The sequence below is a fragment of the Osmerus mordax genome, chromosome 14 (genome assembly GCF_038355195.1).
Source record: "Osmerus mordax isolate fOsmMor3 chromosome 14, fOsmMor3.pri, whole genome shotgun sequence".
NCBI classification, from domain to species: domain Eukaryota; kingdom Metazoa; phylum Chordata; class Actinopteri; order Osmeriformes; family Osmeridae; genus Osmerus; species Osmerus mordax.
The window spans coordinates 13,699,871-13,713,874 of record NC_090063.1 but is presented as its reverse complement, the minus strand read 5'-3'; the positions used below and the strand labels follow the sequence as shown (position 1 = coordinate 13,713,874).

The window sequence follows — 14,004 nt, the reverse complement described above, 5'->3', positions numbered from 1 at the left end:
ATGTGTAGAGCGTTATAACATTGGAACGATTCTCTGCACGCTCTGGACAATGCAGGAGTCACCGCCCACAGCTCGAGATGGCTCTCTAGTAGACCACTTATCTTCAAGAGACATGGGGATTGACGCCATCCAGCTTTGATTGATTCCAAGCTTAGCCAATAGCTATCCAGGAAAGCAACAACCTGGCGTTAAGTAGCCAATGTCTGCAGCTACAACAAAGCGGATTTGACAGAGCCCAGTCCGCAAGTGTGGGTGAGCAGCGATTTCAGCACCACTTCGCTGTCCGCCGACACGACCGCCAAAGGTAAGTCAGTAACAGCGTTTCGGGTCCTCAACGCTTGCAGTGTGTTCATAACATAACCTGTTAATGCTAACTGGGGCAGCTGACCACGAACGCTGTAGACAGGGCGCGAGCTGACACTGCCCGGTGGGAAGCATACTGAGTAGAGAGAGACGGCGGCGCGGGCGCTCCGGGGTGGTATTCAGCACACCTCCCGTGGTGTATCTCCTGTGGTGTATCTCTCATGTTGTCTTCAGCTTCTCGTGTGATCTCTAGTAACAGTTACATTGAAACACGACCAGCCAGCCAGTCTTATATTTTCAGGGTAACAGGTAGCTAGATTATGAGACTATCGAGCCAGTAAGCTCTTTAGTCACTGAAAAGATCAGAAAGAGAGAAGCAGGTAGGCAGGCAGCAGGTAGGCGTGCAAGCAGACAGGAAGGCCGACAGACAGTCATCTTGCAGTCTTTCTGAAAAGGGAAAAGTTAGGCCAGGCTCTCATAATACTGACCTGCTGGAGTGAGGCCAGCCTCTAATAGTACTGACCTCACTCTAATCCTACTAACCCGGTGTATACAGGTGTGTGTGCGCGTACTCTAGGTCTAGGCAAGGAATATCAACACGTGTGTCTATGTTGTTTCCCTCGCCAGGTGAATACAGGTATGTCCATATCGAGGTATTTGTATGTACAGGTGTCTATCTCTAGTGCAGTTAATGTGGATATCTACAGGTGTGTGTATTTACTGGTGTGTATGTGTGTGTATACCAGTTTGTGTATATAGATGTGCCTAAGTCTAGTGTATCTACAGGTGTGTGTATCTACACGTGTGTGTGTGTGTGTGTGTGTGTGTGTGTGTATGCAGGTGTCAGTGTCCAGTGCTATGTGCGCTCTTCCCCTCCCCAGACTCCAGAATAACACACTCCACTCCTCCTCCTGGGTAGTCACTGCTCCCAAAGGAAACACACACACACACACACATCAGCAGCTACAGCACACCCAATTAGACACACACACACACCCACACACCCATTAGACACAAACGCACATGCACACCTATTAGCGACACACACCCAATTAGACACACACACACACCCACACACCCATTAGACACAAACGCACATGCACACCTATTAGCGACACACACACACATTAGACACACACACACACAGGCTTTGGAGTTTTACAAAGTAACAGTTCGAGGAAACAAGCTATCTAGGAATAGAGGGAGGGTGAGGGAGGATGGAAGCGAGGGGGTAGAGAAAGGAGGAGAGGGAGGTTGAGGTAGGGAGAGGGAGAGAAACAGAGAGATAGGGGAGAGGGAGGGGGAGGTAGGGAGAGGGAGAGAAACATAGAGATAGGGGTGAGGGAGATTGAGGTAGGGAGAGGGAGAGGGAGAGAAACATAGAGATAGGGGTGAGGGAGATTGAGGTAGGGAGAGGGAGAGGGGGAGAAACATAGAGATAGGGGAGAGGGAGGGGGAGGTAGGGAGAGGGAGAGAAACAGAGAGATATGGGAGAGGGAGGTTGAGGTAGGGAGAGAGAAACATAGATATAGGGGAGAGGGAGGGGGAAGGAGACGGGGGGAGAAAATCAGAAAGATAGTGAGCGGGAGGAAACAGGTTGTCTTAAGTGCATTGGGACCATGTTCAGCTGCTCTAGGAGGGTTGCCCTGACCCTGGTGAGAAGCTCAAACACACACACACACACACACTGATCATGACTGATGCTGACTGTTTTTCTCTCATTTTATCTTGCTCTTGCCTCTCTCTCCCCATCTTTCTATATCTCTCTGTCTCTTTCACCTTCTATCTCTCTTCCTTCTCTCTCCTCTCTTCTCTCTCTCTCTCTCTCTCTCTCTCTCTCTCTCTCTCTCTCTCTCTCTCTTCTTTCTCTCTCCTCTGTCTCTCCTCTCTCTTCTCTGTCCTTTCTCTCCCCCTTTTCTTCTCTCTCTCTTCTCTCTCTCCTCTGTCTCTCCTCTCTCTCTTCTCTGTTCTTTCTCTCACCCTTTTTCTTCTCCCTCTCTTCTCTCTCTTCTCTCTCTCCTCTCTCTTCTCTCTCTTCTCTCTCTCCTCTCTCTCTATGTCAGTACCACTTCAGTTGAGCCTTTCTGAGATTCTGTCTTCATCTCCGTGGTAACAGCAGGCTGAGTGGCCTCTGTCTCCCACCCCCGCCAAAGCTGTCCTATTACACACACACACACACATCCACCCCAACACACATCCACCCCAACACACATCCACCCCAAAACACATCCACCCCAACACACATCCACCCCAACACACATCCACCCCAACACACATCCACCCCAAAACACATCCACCCCAACACACATCCACCCCAAAACACATCCACCCCAAAACACATCCACCCCAACACACATCCACCCCAACACACATCCACCCCAAAACACATCCACCTCGACACACATCCACCCCAAAACACATCCACCCCAACACACATCCACCCCAAAACACATCCACCCCAAAACACATCCACCCCAACACACATCCACCCCAACCGGCTGTTGGCATACAGACAGTGTCTTCTCCACAACCACCTACCACCACTATGTGTGTGTGTATGTGTGTATGATGTGTGTGTTCTTATCGTCTGTCTCATTGTTCCTCTGCCATTATCAGACAGGACAGCATGACAGGCACACAACATGGTACACAGCACTGACATGCATATATACCCATGTGTGTCTGTGTGTGTCATTGAAATAGAGGGCTGCTGTTGCCTGGCTACAGACAGGGGTTGTTCCATCGCCCCCGTGTGCCACATGATGAGACCAAACCAGTCAATGAACACGCATACGCACGTATCCACTTACACAGACACGCTGTGGTTCACTAGGACTTACAGTGACCGGCAATGAAAGTAGTGAGAGGAGGAGAGCAGAGGAAAGGCGAGGTGAGGAGAAGAAGGTGGAGATGAGGTGAGGAGGAGAGCAGGAGAGGGGAGGGGAGGGGAGGGGAGGGGAGGGGAGGGGAGGGGAGGGGAGGGGAGGGGAGGGGAGGGGAGGAGAGGAGGGGAGGCGAGGGGAGGAGAAGAAGGTGGAGATGAGGTGAGGAGGAGAGCAGGAGAGGGGAGGGGAGGAGAGGAGGCGAGGGGAGGAGAAGAAGGTGGAGATGAGGTGAGGAGGAGAGCAGGAGAGGGGAGGAGAGGAGGGGAGGCGAGGGGAGGAGAAGAAGGTGGAGATGAGGTGAGGAGGGGAGGGGAGGGGAGGGGAGGAGATGGGAGGGGAGGAGAGGAGAGGGGAGGGGAGGGGAGATAGCTGTGTGTTCAGGGTGGAGAAGTAGCAATGAGAAAGTACAAAGGCTGCAGAGAGGGAGAGATTGAGAGAGGGTCAGGGAAGGAGAGCTAGACAGTCACATGTCTGATCACCCCTTCCACCCCTAATACTGCTGTATACGGGATTGTTGTTGACAACTCTTAGTGTTGGTAATAGTCGTGAATAGTTTGTGAATATTCAATCAAGACTAACGTTGGTTTCCTTTCTGTGTTCATGCCTTTGTGGGTGTGTGTGTGCGTGTATGGGTGTGTGAGCAGGATAACATGTCCCAGGTCAAGCAGGTGGGTCTGCTAGCTGCAGGCTGCCAGCCCTGGAACAAAGATGTGTGTGCTGCCAGTGGAGACCGCTTTGCCTACTGTGCCACCCTGGCCATTTACATATACCAGGTGTGTGTGTCGGTGTATCTGTGTGTGTGTGTTTCCATGTGTTCCATAACTAACTCCCCCCCCACCCCCCAATCTTCCAGTTGGACCACAGGTATAATGAGTTCAAGCTGCGCTCCATCATGTCGGAGCATAAGAAGACCATCACGGCCATCTCCTGGTGTCCTCACAACAGTGAGGTGTTTGCCAGCGCCAGCGCCGACAACCTCCTCATCGTGTGGAACGTGGCGGAGCAGAAGGCCGTGGCGCGGCTGGACAACACCAAAGGTACCGGCGGTGGGGGGAGGGGGCTACCCGCACACCTGTATGAGGGCTGGGGGTGGGTGTGTGTGTGTGTGACGTGTGTGTGTTTCTGACCTGTATGTGTGTATGTGTGTGTATGTGTGTGTGTGTGTGTGTCTGACCTGTATGTGTGTGTGTGTGTGTGACCTCTGTGGGTGTGTCTTGCAGGCATCCCAGCGTCCGTAAGCTGGTGCTGGAACGCCGGGGAAGGCGTAGCGTTCGTGTCACACCGCGGGCCGCTTTACATCTGGGTGACAAGCGGGCCAGACGCCGGTGTCACCGTCCACAAGGAGGCGCACAGCTTCCTGTCCGACATATGTCTGTTCCGCTGGCATCCTGTCAAGAAAGGCAAGGTGGTGTTCGGACACACAGACGGCAGTCTGTCCATCTTTCAACCAGGTAGGTCATGGACTGGGACATAGTCATGGTACAGGTGGACAGCTAAACAGTAGACAGATAGACAGACAGATGGGAAGGTATACTCTCTATCTAACGCTTACCCCACCTGTGCCCTCTGTCTAGGGACTAAGAACCAAAAGCACGTGTTGCGTCCGGAGTCTTTGGAGGGGACGGACGAGGAGGACCCAGTGACGGCGTTGGAGTGGGACCCACTCTCTACAGACTACCTCCTGGTGGCCAATTTGCACAACGGCATCCGATTGGTGGACTCAGAGTTGCTGACCTGTATCACTTCCTTCACCTTCCCAAGCGCCGCTGCCTCCGTGCAGTGTCTGGCCTGGGTACCCAGCGCCCCGGGAATGTTCATCACTGGAGGTAAGGGTCAGGGGTCTGTGATAGCAGTGTCTGCAGCTCAGTGCTCCATGGATGATTATCACTTGGTTTAATGGTTAGGGGTCAGAGGTCAGGGGTTAGGAGTAGCATTGGAAGGTAACTGATTGTGTTGCTCCTCCTTCCAGACTCCCAGGTGGGGGTTCTGAGGATATGGAATGTGTCCCGGTCGACTTCTCTGGACAACTTCAAGCTGAAAAAGACCGGCTTCCACGCACTGCACGTCCTGAACTCCCCACCCGCCAAGAAAAGTAAGAACTGCCTCACACAGGGGTCACACAGGGGTCAGACAGGGGTCACACAGGGGTCAGACAGGGGTCAGACAGGGGTCACACAGGGGTCAGACAGGGGTCACACAGGAGTCAGAGGTTAAATGTTACAGGTCTAACCGTGGTGCCCCTCCCCCCTCCTCCCTTTCCTTGTGTTCCAGCGCTGGGCTCCCCCACAAAAAGCCTGCACATGTCATCCACCAGCGAGGCGGTGCCGCCCCCGACCCTGTCCCAGAACCAGGCCTTCTCCCTGCCGCCCGGACACGCAGTCTGCTGCTTCATGGACGGGGGGGTGGGACTCTACAACATGGGGGCCAAGAAGTGGGATTTCCTCAGAGACCTGGTAGGACTGGGGGGCCACATGTTAGATATCTCTAACCCTAGAGGGTATATTTCTTACATATGATGGTAGTATGTATGCATGTATTTATTTAGCAGATGCTTTCATCCAAAGCAGGGAGGGTTTGAACCTCTCCAACCTCTTAATTGACGGTCAAATGATCTAGCCCTGCTAGCTACACCCTTACACCATGTATTCCCATATATCTCGAATCCAGTTGGGTATCTTAAAATCACTCTAAATGCGAAGACTATATTTCAGTGTCATGTTGAGACCATATTTCTGTGCTGTTTCAGGGTCATGTTGAGACCATATTTCTGTGCTGTTTCAGGGTCATGTTGAGACCATATTCGACTGTAAGTTCAAGCCGGACGACCCTAACCTACTGGCCACAGCATCGTTTGACGGAACCATCAAGGTTTGGGACATCAACACATTGACTGCTGTCTACACATCGCCTGGCAACGAGGGCGTGGTCTATTCACTGTCCTGGGCCCCTGGTAGGACACAAACACATTAACACACACACTCGCATTACACTTATTGTAAAGTTGTCAATACCTTTCTCTCTGTTGCGTGTCTGCATTTGTGCATGCATGTGTGTGTGTGTGTGTGGTTGTGGGGTGTGTGTATGTGTGCGTGCGTCTGTGTGGTTGTGGGGTGTGTGTGTGTATGTGTGTGTTCCCTGAAGGAGACCTGAACTGTATAGCGGGAGCTACGTCTCGCAACGGAGCGTTCATCTGGGACGTGAAGAAAGGCAAGATGATCACACGCTTCAATGAGGTCAGTTTCCATGGTGATGCTAACACTGGCTACTATGGGATGGGTACACGGGTTACTGTGACAAAGGTAACTGTTGGCCCTTTCCTCCTCTCTCTCTCTCTTTCTCTTTTCATCCCTCTCTTCCTACGGTCTCTGCCCCCTTCTGTCCTCTCCCGCTCCTGTCCCCCTCCCACCCTGTCCTCTGTATCTCCCCGCATTTCCCCCCCTCACTGCTGTTCCACCCCTCCCTCCCCCCCTCACTGCTGTCTTACCCCTCCCTCCCCCCCTCACTGCTGTCTTACCCCTCCCTCCCCCCCTCACTGCTGTCTTACCCCTCCCTCCCCCCTTTCCCCTGTCTCTAATTTACAGCATGGGAAGAATGGAATCTTCTGTATCGCATGGAGTCACAAGGACTCAAAGAGGATTGCCACATGCAGTGGAGATGGATTTTGGTCAGTATCCCTCCCCCTCTCTCTACCCCTCTCTCTTCCCCTCTCTCTCCCCTCTGTCTCCCCCCCCCCTCTCTCCCCTCTCTTTCTCCCCGTCTCTCTCCCCTCTCTCACCCTCTCTCTCTTTCTCTGCCCTTCTCCCCCTTGTCTCTCTCTTTCCCAGAGTGGTAACCATTTCTGTGTTTGTTCTTAGCATAATTCGGACCATCGATGGAAAGATCCTTCACAAGTACAAACACCCTTCTGCTGTGTTTGGCTGTGACTGGAGCCAGAACAACAAGTAAGGCCTCAAAGTGCCAAAACTAACCCTAACATTTACCAACCATAACTAACCGTCACCCAAATGAACCTTAACCCTATTTAATCCTAGCCTTAATCAATCTTAACTAATCCTAACCCAAACTGATCTTAATCCTGATTAACTATAACCTTGACCACCTAACTAACTAACTCTGACCTTTACAATCTTCAGTTAACCAAACCCTAACCCTCAGACTGTCCAGACCCTTACCCATGTATATCTCTCCATCTCTCTCTCCCTCTCCAGGGACATGATAGCGACAGGCTGTGAGGATAAGAATGTGCGTGTGTACTACCTGGCCACCAGCTCTGACCAGCCTCTCAAGGTCTTTACCGGCCACCTGGCCAAGGTCTTCCACGTCCGCTGGTCTCCCCTTCGAGAGGGCATCCTGTGCTCCGGCTCTGACGACGGGTACGTTTGATTTGCGCCTCATGTAGAGGTGGAGTACTACTATGATGAAGATGATGGTGATGATGAGGATGATTGATAAGATGAGGATGGTGGTAAGGTTGATGGCAATTGACATGATGATAAAGAAGATGAATATGATTGAGATGATTGAGGTAATGATGATGATGATGATGATGATGATGATGAAGAGGACGATTGAAACGATGACTGAGATGAAGACGTTGGTCCCCAGGACGGTACGTATCTGGGACTACACGCAGGACGCGTGCATCAACGTGCTGAGCGGCCACACGGCGCCGGTCCGCGGCCTGATGTGGAACACGGAGGTTCCGTACCTGCTGACCTCAGGGTCGTGGGACTACACCATCAGAGTGTGGGACACCCGGGACGGGAACTGCCTGGACACCGTCTACGACCACGGGGCAGACGTCTACGGTACGGAAACTACCCAGACCCCTGACCTCTGACCTTTGACCATATACTACCACCGTCTTCTCCTCTGACCTCTAACACTGTACTACTACAGTTTGGTCTACCCCTTACCCCTCACCCCTGACCCCTCACCCTTTTTCTACCGCCATCTGCTCATCACCTGACCTTTGATCGTGTACAAGCACAATCTTATCTAGCCTCAACCCCTGACCCCTTAACCCCTGACTCCTTAACCCCTGACCTTGTACCCGTACAGGCCTGACATGCCATCCCAGCAGGCCCTTCACCATGGCGTCCTGCTCCAGAGACTCCACAGTCCGGCTGTGGTCGCTGACGCCTCTGATAGGCCCGCTGCTGGTCAACATCCTCACTGACCGCCCCTGGGACGACATTATCGGCAACACTGGTGGGTCGGCTCACTGGCGGAGTGTGTGTGTGCCTATCCAGTGTGTGTGAAGGTGTGTTTGTGTGCCTGTGTGTCTCTAACCCAGCGATTCCCAATAGTGGTCCATTACGGTAATGCAGGTTGGCCGCCAAACCAATGAAAACTAAAATAGGGAAAATAAATATCAAAATATGTATGTATACTGTTGGTAAAGGATGATAAAAATTCTTACTAATTAAAAAATTATATTTTGTCTTTAATTCATCATGACCGAAACGCCAATAGTTATGCTTGGATCGTTGACGGTAGCCCAACTGACATTTCCGCTTGCATACACCCACTTCAATTCACTATGCACACATTAGTTCTTTTGTCTTCTTTGAAATACATTTTGCTGTGAAAGCAAACGGTTTGGCTTCCATGGTGTTGTTAAACATGTGTGATGATAAGCGTGAATTAAGTGAACGGTTGTGTTGTTGGGGGGCTGCAAAAATATTTTCGCTAAGTGGAACAGTTTGGGAATAGCTGCTCTAACCAGTGTATGTGTTCCCAGACAGAGCCATGGTACCAGGAGCGCCCCCCCTGCTGTGTGGGAAAGTGTGCAGAGACATCAAGCAGGACCTGGACAAGCTGACCAGCGAGGTGGCGTCCAGGAAGCTTCGCTGCTTCTCCGAGTGCTTCTCAGTGAGACGACAAGTTTTAGTTTTTACATATATTTCACATTTTATTCATTAGAATCTGTGGTTGGAGTTATGAAGTTGGGGTACAGTTGGGGTTATGGCCTGTAGGCCTCTCACAGCTGTGTGTGTTTAACCTCCAGCCTCCAGGGGGCAGTCACAACCTGTGGGACCTGGTGGCGGTGATCATGGGGCAGGACGACAGCCTGCTGCCTCAGAGCTATGGCAAGAGCATCATGCACATGAAACACCTGGTCCGCTTCAAGACTGTGAGTCCTCTCCACCAATCACTGATTCTCTAGCACAGTCTCCACCAATCAATGACACTCTAGCACAGTCCCCACCAACCAATGGCACTCCAGCACAGTCCCCACCAATCAACAACACTCTCACGCTGGGTCTCCACCAATCACTGAACGGTGTGTGTGTGTGTTTGTGTATTCCCCAGTCCGAGGCTCAGGAGTTGACCATAGTGAAGATGTCTAAGTTTGGAGGAGGCATCGGCGCCCCCAGCAAGGAGGAGCGTCTGAGGAGCGCAGCAGAGATCCACCTGAGACTGGGCCAGACCCAGAGATACTGTGAGCTCATGGTGGAGCTGGGAGAGGTGGGTCTGTTTGTGTACGTGCTGTACGTGTCTACGCCTGTGTGTCTGTGTGTTTGTTTTTGTCCTCGTCTGTATGTAGCTGTGTGTGTGTGTGTCTGTAATTATCTGTGAGCGTGTTTGTATGTGTTTAGCAGTCTGTGTGTGTGTGTTTAACCATTTAGTTAAAGCTGCCTGTAATTGCCTTTTGACACAAACAGCTGGCTATGGTCGTAACCCGTCTCTCTCCTCTCTCCTCTCTCTCCCCCTCCGTACTTTCTCACATCTGTCCTCCCTCTTCTCTCCACCTCTTTTTCTCTCTCCAGTGGGACAAGGCCTTATCTGTGGCTCCAGGAGTATCTATGAAATACTGGAAGAAACTCATGCAGAGGTACCTTCTAGAACCTCTCAGAACCATCTAGAACCGATAATTCTCCTGTGTTCTAGGACCTTTTAAACTAACCTTTAGCTCAGCAGGTTAAAGCCAGTCCCACTGTAGACTAGCCTTCAGCTCAGAAGGTTAAGCCAGTCCTGTCTCTGCTGTAGGAGAGCTGACCAGTTGATGGAAGAGGAGAACCATGATGTCATTCCGTACTGCATCGCCACGGGTGACGTTAGGAAGCTAGTGACCTTCTTCACCTCCAGAGGTCAGCTGAAGGAGGCGTTGCTGGTCACCCAGGTAACGCACCCATGCTGTCGCTGTTCATGTCGTTAATGACGTTGATAACGTAACTGTTACGTCATAATGTTGATATTGATGGATGTTGTCATTGATGATGTCGTTATCGTGTGGTAATGGTATTGTGTTGGTGTTGCTGTTGATGTTGTTGTTGTTGTTGTTGACATGTATAAGGGAGCGTGTGAAGGCAACATCCACGTGCCGCACACTTCCTCTATCAATCACACCGTTACCCCGGAGACAGATGACCTGGAAGCCTACCATGGGTATGTTTCTTTGCACTCTCCTGGGCAGCTGGCTTTGGAGGAGCAGTTTCACATAAGTTCTGTCAGAGTTAGGGTGTTTGGGATAGTGTGGGACTGATAGTGTTTTATTTGTATCTGTGTTAGAGGGTGTGTTTGATTTGTCTCTCTGTACCAGGCTGCTACACAAGGTGTGTAAGGAGCTGGCGGAGTGGTATTTTCAAGATGGCCGGGCAGTTCTGGCAGCCTGCTGCCACTTGGCTGTGGACAACATTGAGGTGATCACAAGACTGAGACACACACGGGTGTGTTTGCTTGTGAATGTGTGTGTGTGAATGTGCATGTATGTGTCTACAGCTAGCCATGACCAGTCTGATCAAAGAAATGTGTGTGTGTGTGTGTACTGGTATATGTGTGTGTGGATTTGGATGCGTATGTGTGTGTGTGTTCCACAGCTAGCTATGGCCAATCTGATCAGAGGGAATGAGTTGGAACTGGCTGTGTGTGTTGGGGCGGTCCTCGGAGAACCAGCCAATCAGGCCACGCACTACGTCCTCAAGCTATTGGCCAGAAAATACATGACCATGCCCACATGGTAAGTATTGGCCACACCCACCTTCGACTCTGAACACTCGGTCTGTCTTGCTTCATCATCTTCATCTTCATCAGTACTTTCACCGTTGTCTCTGTCTCTTGTAGCTTCCCCTCAGTAGGAAACAGGTAAACTCATGTCATACACTCCAAAGCTGGACCACAAGTCACTAATGACTGTCTTGATCTGTATCAGTCTGTATCAACACTGATCATATCTATTAACTGGTATCTTTCAGTACTGATCCGAATGGATCTATCACTATCTGTGTTAGTATTTGGATAGATCAGTATTGATGCGTTGTCTTTCTGCAGGGATCTGGCCGCTGACCTGCTCCACATGATCCCAGATAACCAGCTCCTATTGGCCAAGCTGTGTGCCTTCTACCCTGGCAGCACAGCCGACATCAACCAGCTTCACAAGAGAGTAACTACCCCCTCACCCTAACTACCCCATCACCCTAACCACCCCTACCCTAACTATACCTTCACTCTCACCCTAACTACCCCCTCACCCTAACCCTAGTACCCTGGTGTTGTTCCAGTGTGGCCTGCCCCCTGTGGAGGAGTGTGAGAGTCTGGCAGAAGCAGCTCTCTCTGAGGGAGACGTCTTCAACGCTGTCAGGTTCCACCTGCTCAGTGCCGCGCCAGAGGATGCACTGTCCGTAGGCATAGCACACGTCAAGGGTAGGCCTGAGCATGTGTGTGTGGGCTTCACATGCAGGTGTGTGTGTGTTTTTCACATTGAAGTGTGTGTGCGTGTGTTTCACATACAAGTGTGTGTGCTTCACAAGTTAGTGTGTGTGTTACCTTGGAACTGCAGTTCATCGCTGTAATCCCATGTCCCGCCTCTACAGAGCAGCTGAGTGGTTCTGATTGGACGGTAGAGTCTGTCCATCCCATCCTGGATCTGCTGAGCTACATTAGGACAGACCGCCTCATTCTGGCTAAGTGTACTGAGTAGGTTTGACCCCTGACCTCTGACCCTTAACTTAAACCCAGAATTTCAACAATTCTAAAGTAACCTTTGTGTATGTGTGTTTCAGACAGCGTAGTGAGCTATTGATTCTGTGTGGTTATGTTGGGGCATTGCTGGCCATCAGGAGACAGTACTGCAGCATCGTACCAGCTCTGTATGAATATACCAGGTACTGACCCCTGACCTCAGCTCTGTATGAATACACAATTAAAACTATAGGCATTCTATTTCTGTAACCGCATAACTGCATATTGGTCAAACTGCTAATGTATTCATTTGGCAGATGCTTTCATCCAAAGCAACATACAGGGGGAATTTGAACATATCGCCTCTTGATCTGCAGTAAAATACTCTACCACTGTGCCATACCAATCCCTTAACATGACTTAGACACCCTATTTCCTCTCTTCCTCCCCCTCTCCTGCCTCCCCCTCTCCTCCCACAGCCAGCTGATGAAGAGGAGGGAGGTGTGTGTTCCTCTGCAGATCAAGCAGCTGTCAGTCGAGCTGGAGGCCTGGAGAGCCTGCACACACACCCTCAACACGTCAGTGACACACACACACATCACATACATAGCCTCAGTTATGTGTCATGCCACCAATACATTTACATTTAGTCATTTAGCAGACGCTCTTATCCAGAGCGACTTACAGTAAGTACAGGGACATTCCCCCGTGGCAAGTAGTGTGAAGTGCCTTTCCCAAGGACACAACGTCATTTGACACGGCCGGAATCGAACTGGCAACCGTCTGATTAATAGCCCGATTCCCTAACCGCTCAGCCATCTGACCCCCAATAACATGTGTTGTGTTTTTGCATACGTGTTGGTACCTATATGTTTGTGTGTGTGCATGTTTGTGTGAAATTATGTGTATGTGAATGTGTGTATCTGTGTTGTGTGTCTGGGTGTGTGGCCAGACCTCCAGATGAGGCCCCCAGCACCCCCCCGTCGGAGGCCCAGAGGGTGGAGTTCTCTCAGCTGCAGATCCGTATCCAGGGAACGGGGCTCCTGTGGCTGGAGGGGCCGGACTACGTGACAGGCTCCAACCTCCCCAGCCACTCTGACGTCCAAGTCTCCTGCTTCACTGGCAACAGGATACAGGTAAACCTGTCAATCAAACGGAAACAGAATACAGTCAGTCATACAGCCAATCACAAAGCTCAAACTGGCTGTGATTGTGTGTATGTGTGTGTGTGTGTGTGTGTGTGGGGGGGGGGGGGGGTACGTATGTGTGTGTGTTCTCAGGGTCCAGTGTTTTTCCTGGAGGACGGGAAGTCATCCATCTCTCTGAACGATGCTCTGATGTGGGCCAAGGTGAACCCCTTCTCTCCACTCGGAACAGGAGTACGCATCAACCCCTTCTAGACCCCGCCCACCCTCTACTGACACATCTGATTGGTCATCCTCCGTGGGCAAAGTTCACATGACAAGCATGGAGTGCACCTGCTCCTGTCCTCTATCTGGGAGGATGAAGGGATGAGCATCACAGAGAAGAGAGGGAGGAGAGATAATGAGAGAGGGATCATTGTGATCAACAAACCCAGTTGTCTTATTGCTTTCCTCAGACGGTTCTGCCGTCTGGCCAATCACTCGCCAGTGTTAAATCTTCTAGAATGTTCCAGCTGTAACATTCTAGAATCTAGAACATATCAGCTTCCTAGCCTCCTCTGCGCCTCTTCTAGAACACAGCTTTTGGAATGTTACTTCTTCAAGATTTTATCCCCTTTAAGAGTAGCACGCTACAGTAAGGCTTAAGGTTAGATGGTGTTTCTATAGAGCACAGACAGACAGGCAGACAACGGATAGAGAGGAGGGGAGAGGAGAAGCGAGGGAAGAGGAGAGGAGAAGAGACCGAAGAGGAGAGGAGAGGAGAAGAG

The 14,004-nt window shown here is 51.1% G+C and overlaps 1 protein-coding gene across 1 annotated transcript; it reads left to right on the top strand.

Annotated features, from left to right (window-relative positions):
• Positions 1–3,838: 3,838 nt before the first annotated feature.
• wdr17 (WD repeat domain 17) lies at positions 3,839–13,492 on the top strand. The gene is made up of 28 exons (XM_067250805.1): positions 3,839–3,961; positions 4,042–4,225; positions 4,409–4,639; positions 4,763–5,014; positions 5,158–5,289; positions 5,460–5,641; positions 5,970–6,138; positions 6,330–6,421; positions 6,770–6,852; positions 7,043–7,129; positions 7,397–7,561; positions 7,794–7,996; positions 8,250–8,399; positions 8,932–9,062; positions 9,199–9,324; positions 9,504–9,659; positions 9,962–10,026; positions 10,182–10,314; positions 10,489–10,580; positions 10,735–10,834; positions 11,012–11,151; positions 11,463–11,574; positions 11,693–11,834; positions 12,005–12,107; positions 12,194–12,295; positions 12,572–12,670; positions 13,045–13,228; positions 13,373–13,492. The coding sequence occupies exons 1-28, from the start codon at positions 3,839–3,841 to the stop codon at positions 13,490–13,492; spliced, it is 3,858 nt and encodes a 1,285-aa protein (XP_067106906.1).
• Positions 13,493–14,004: the final 512 nt, after the last annotated feature.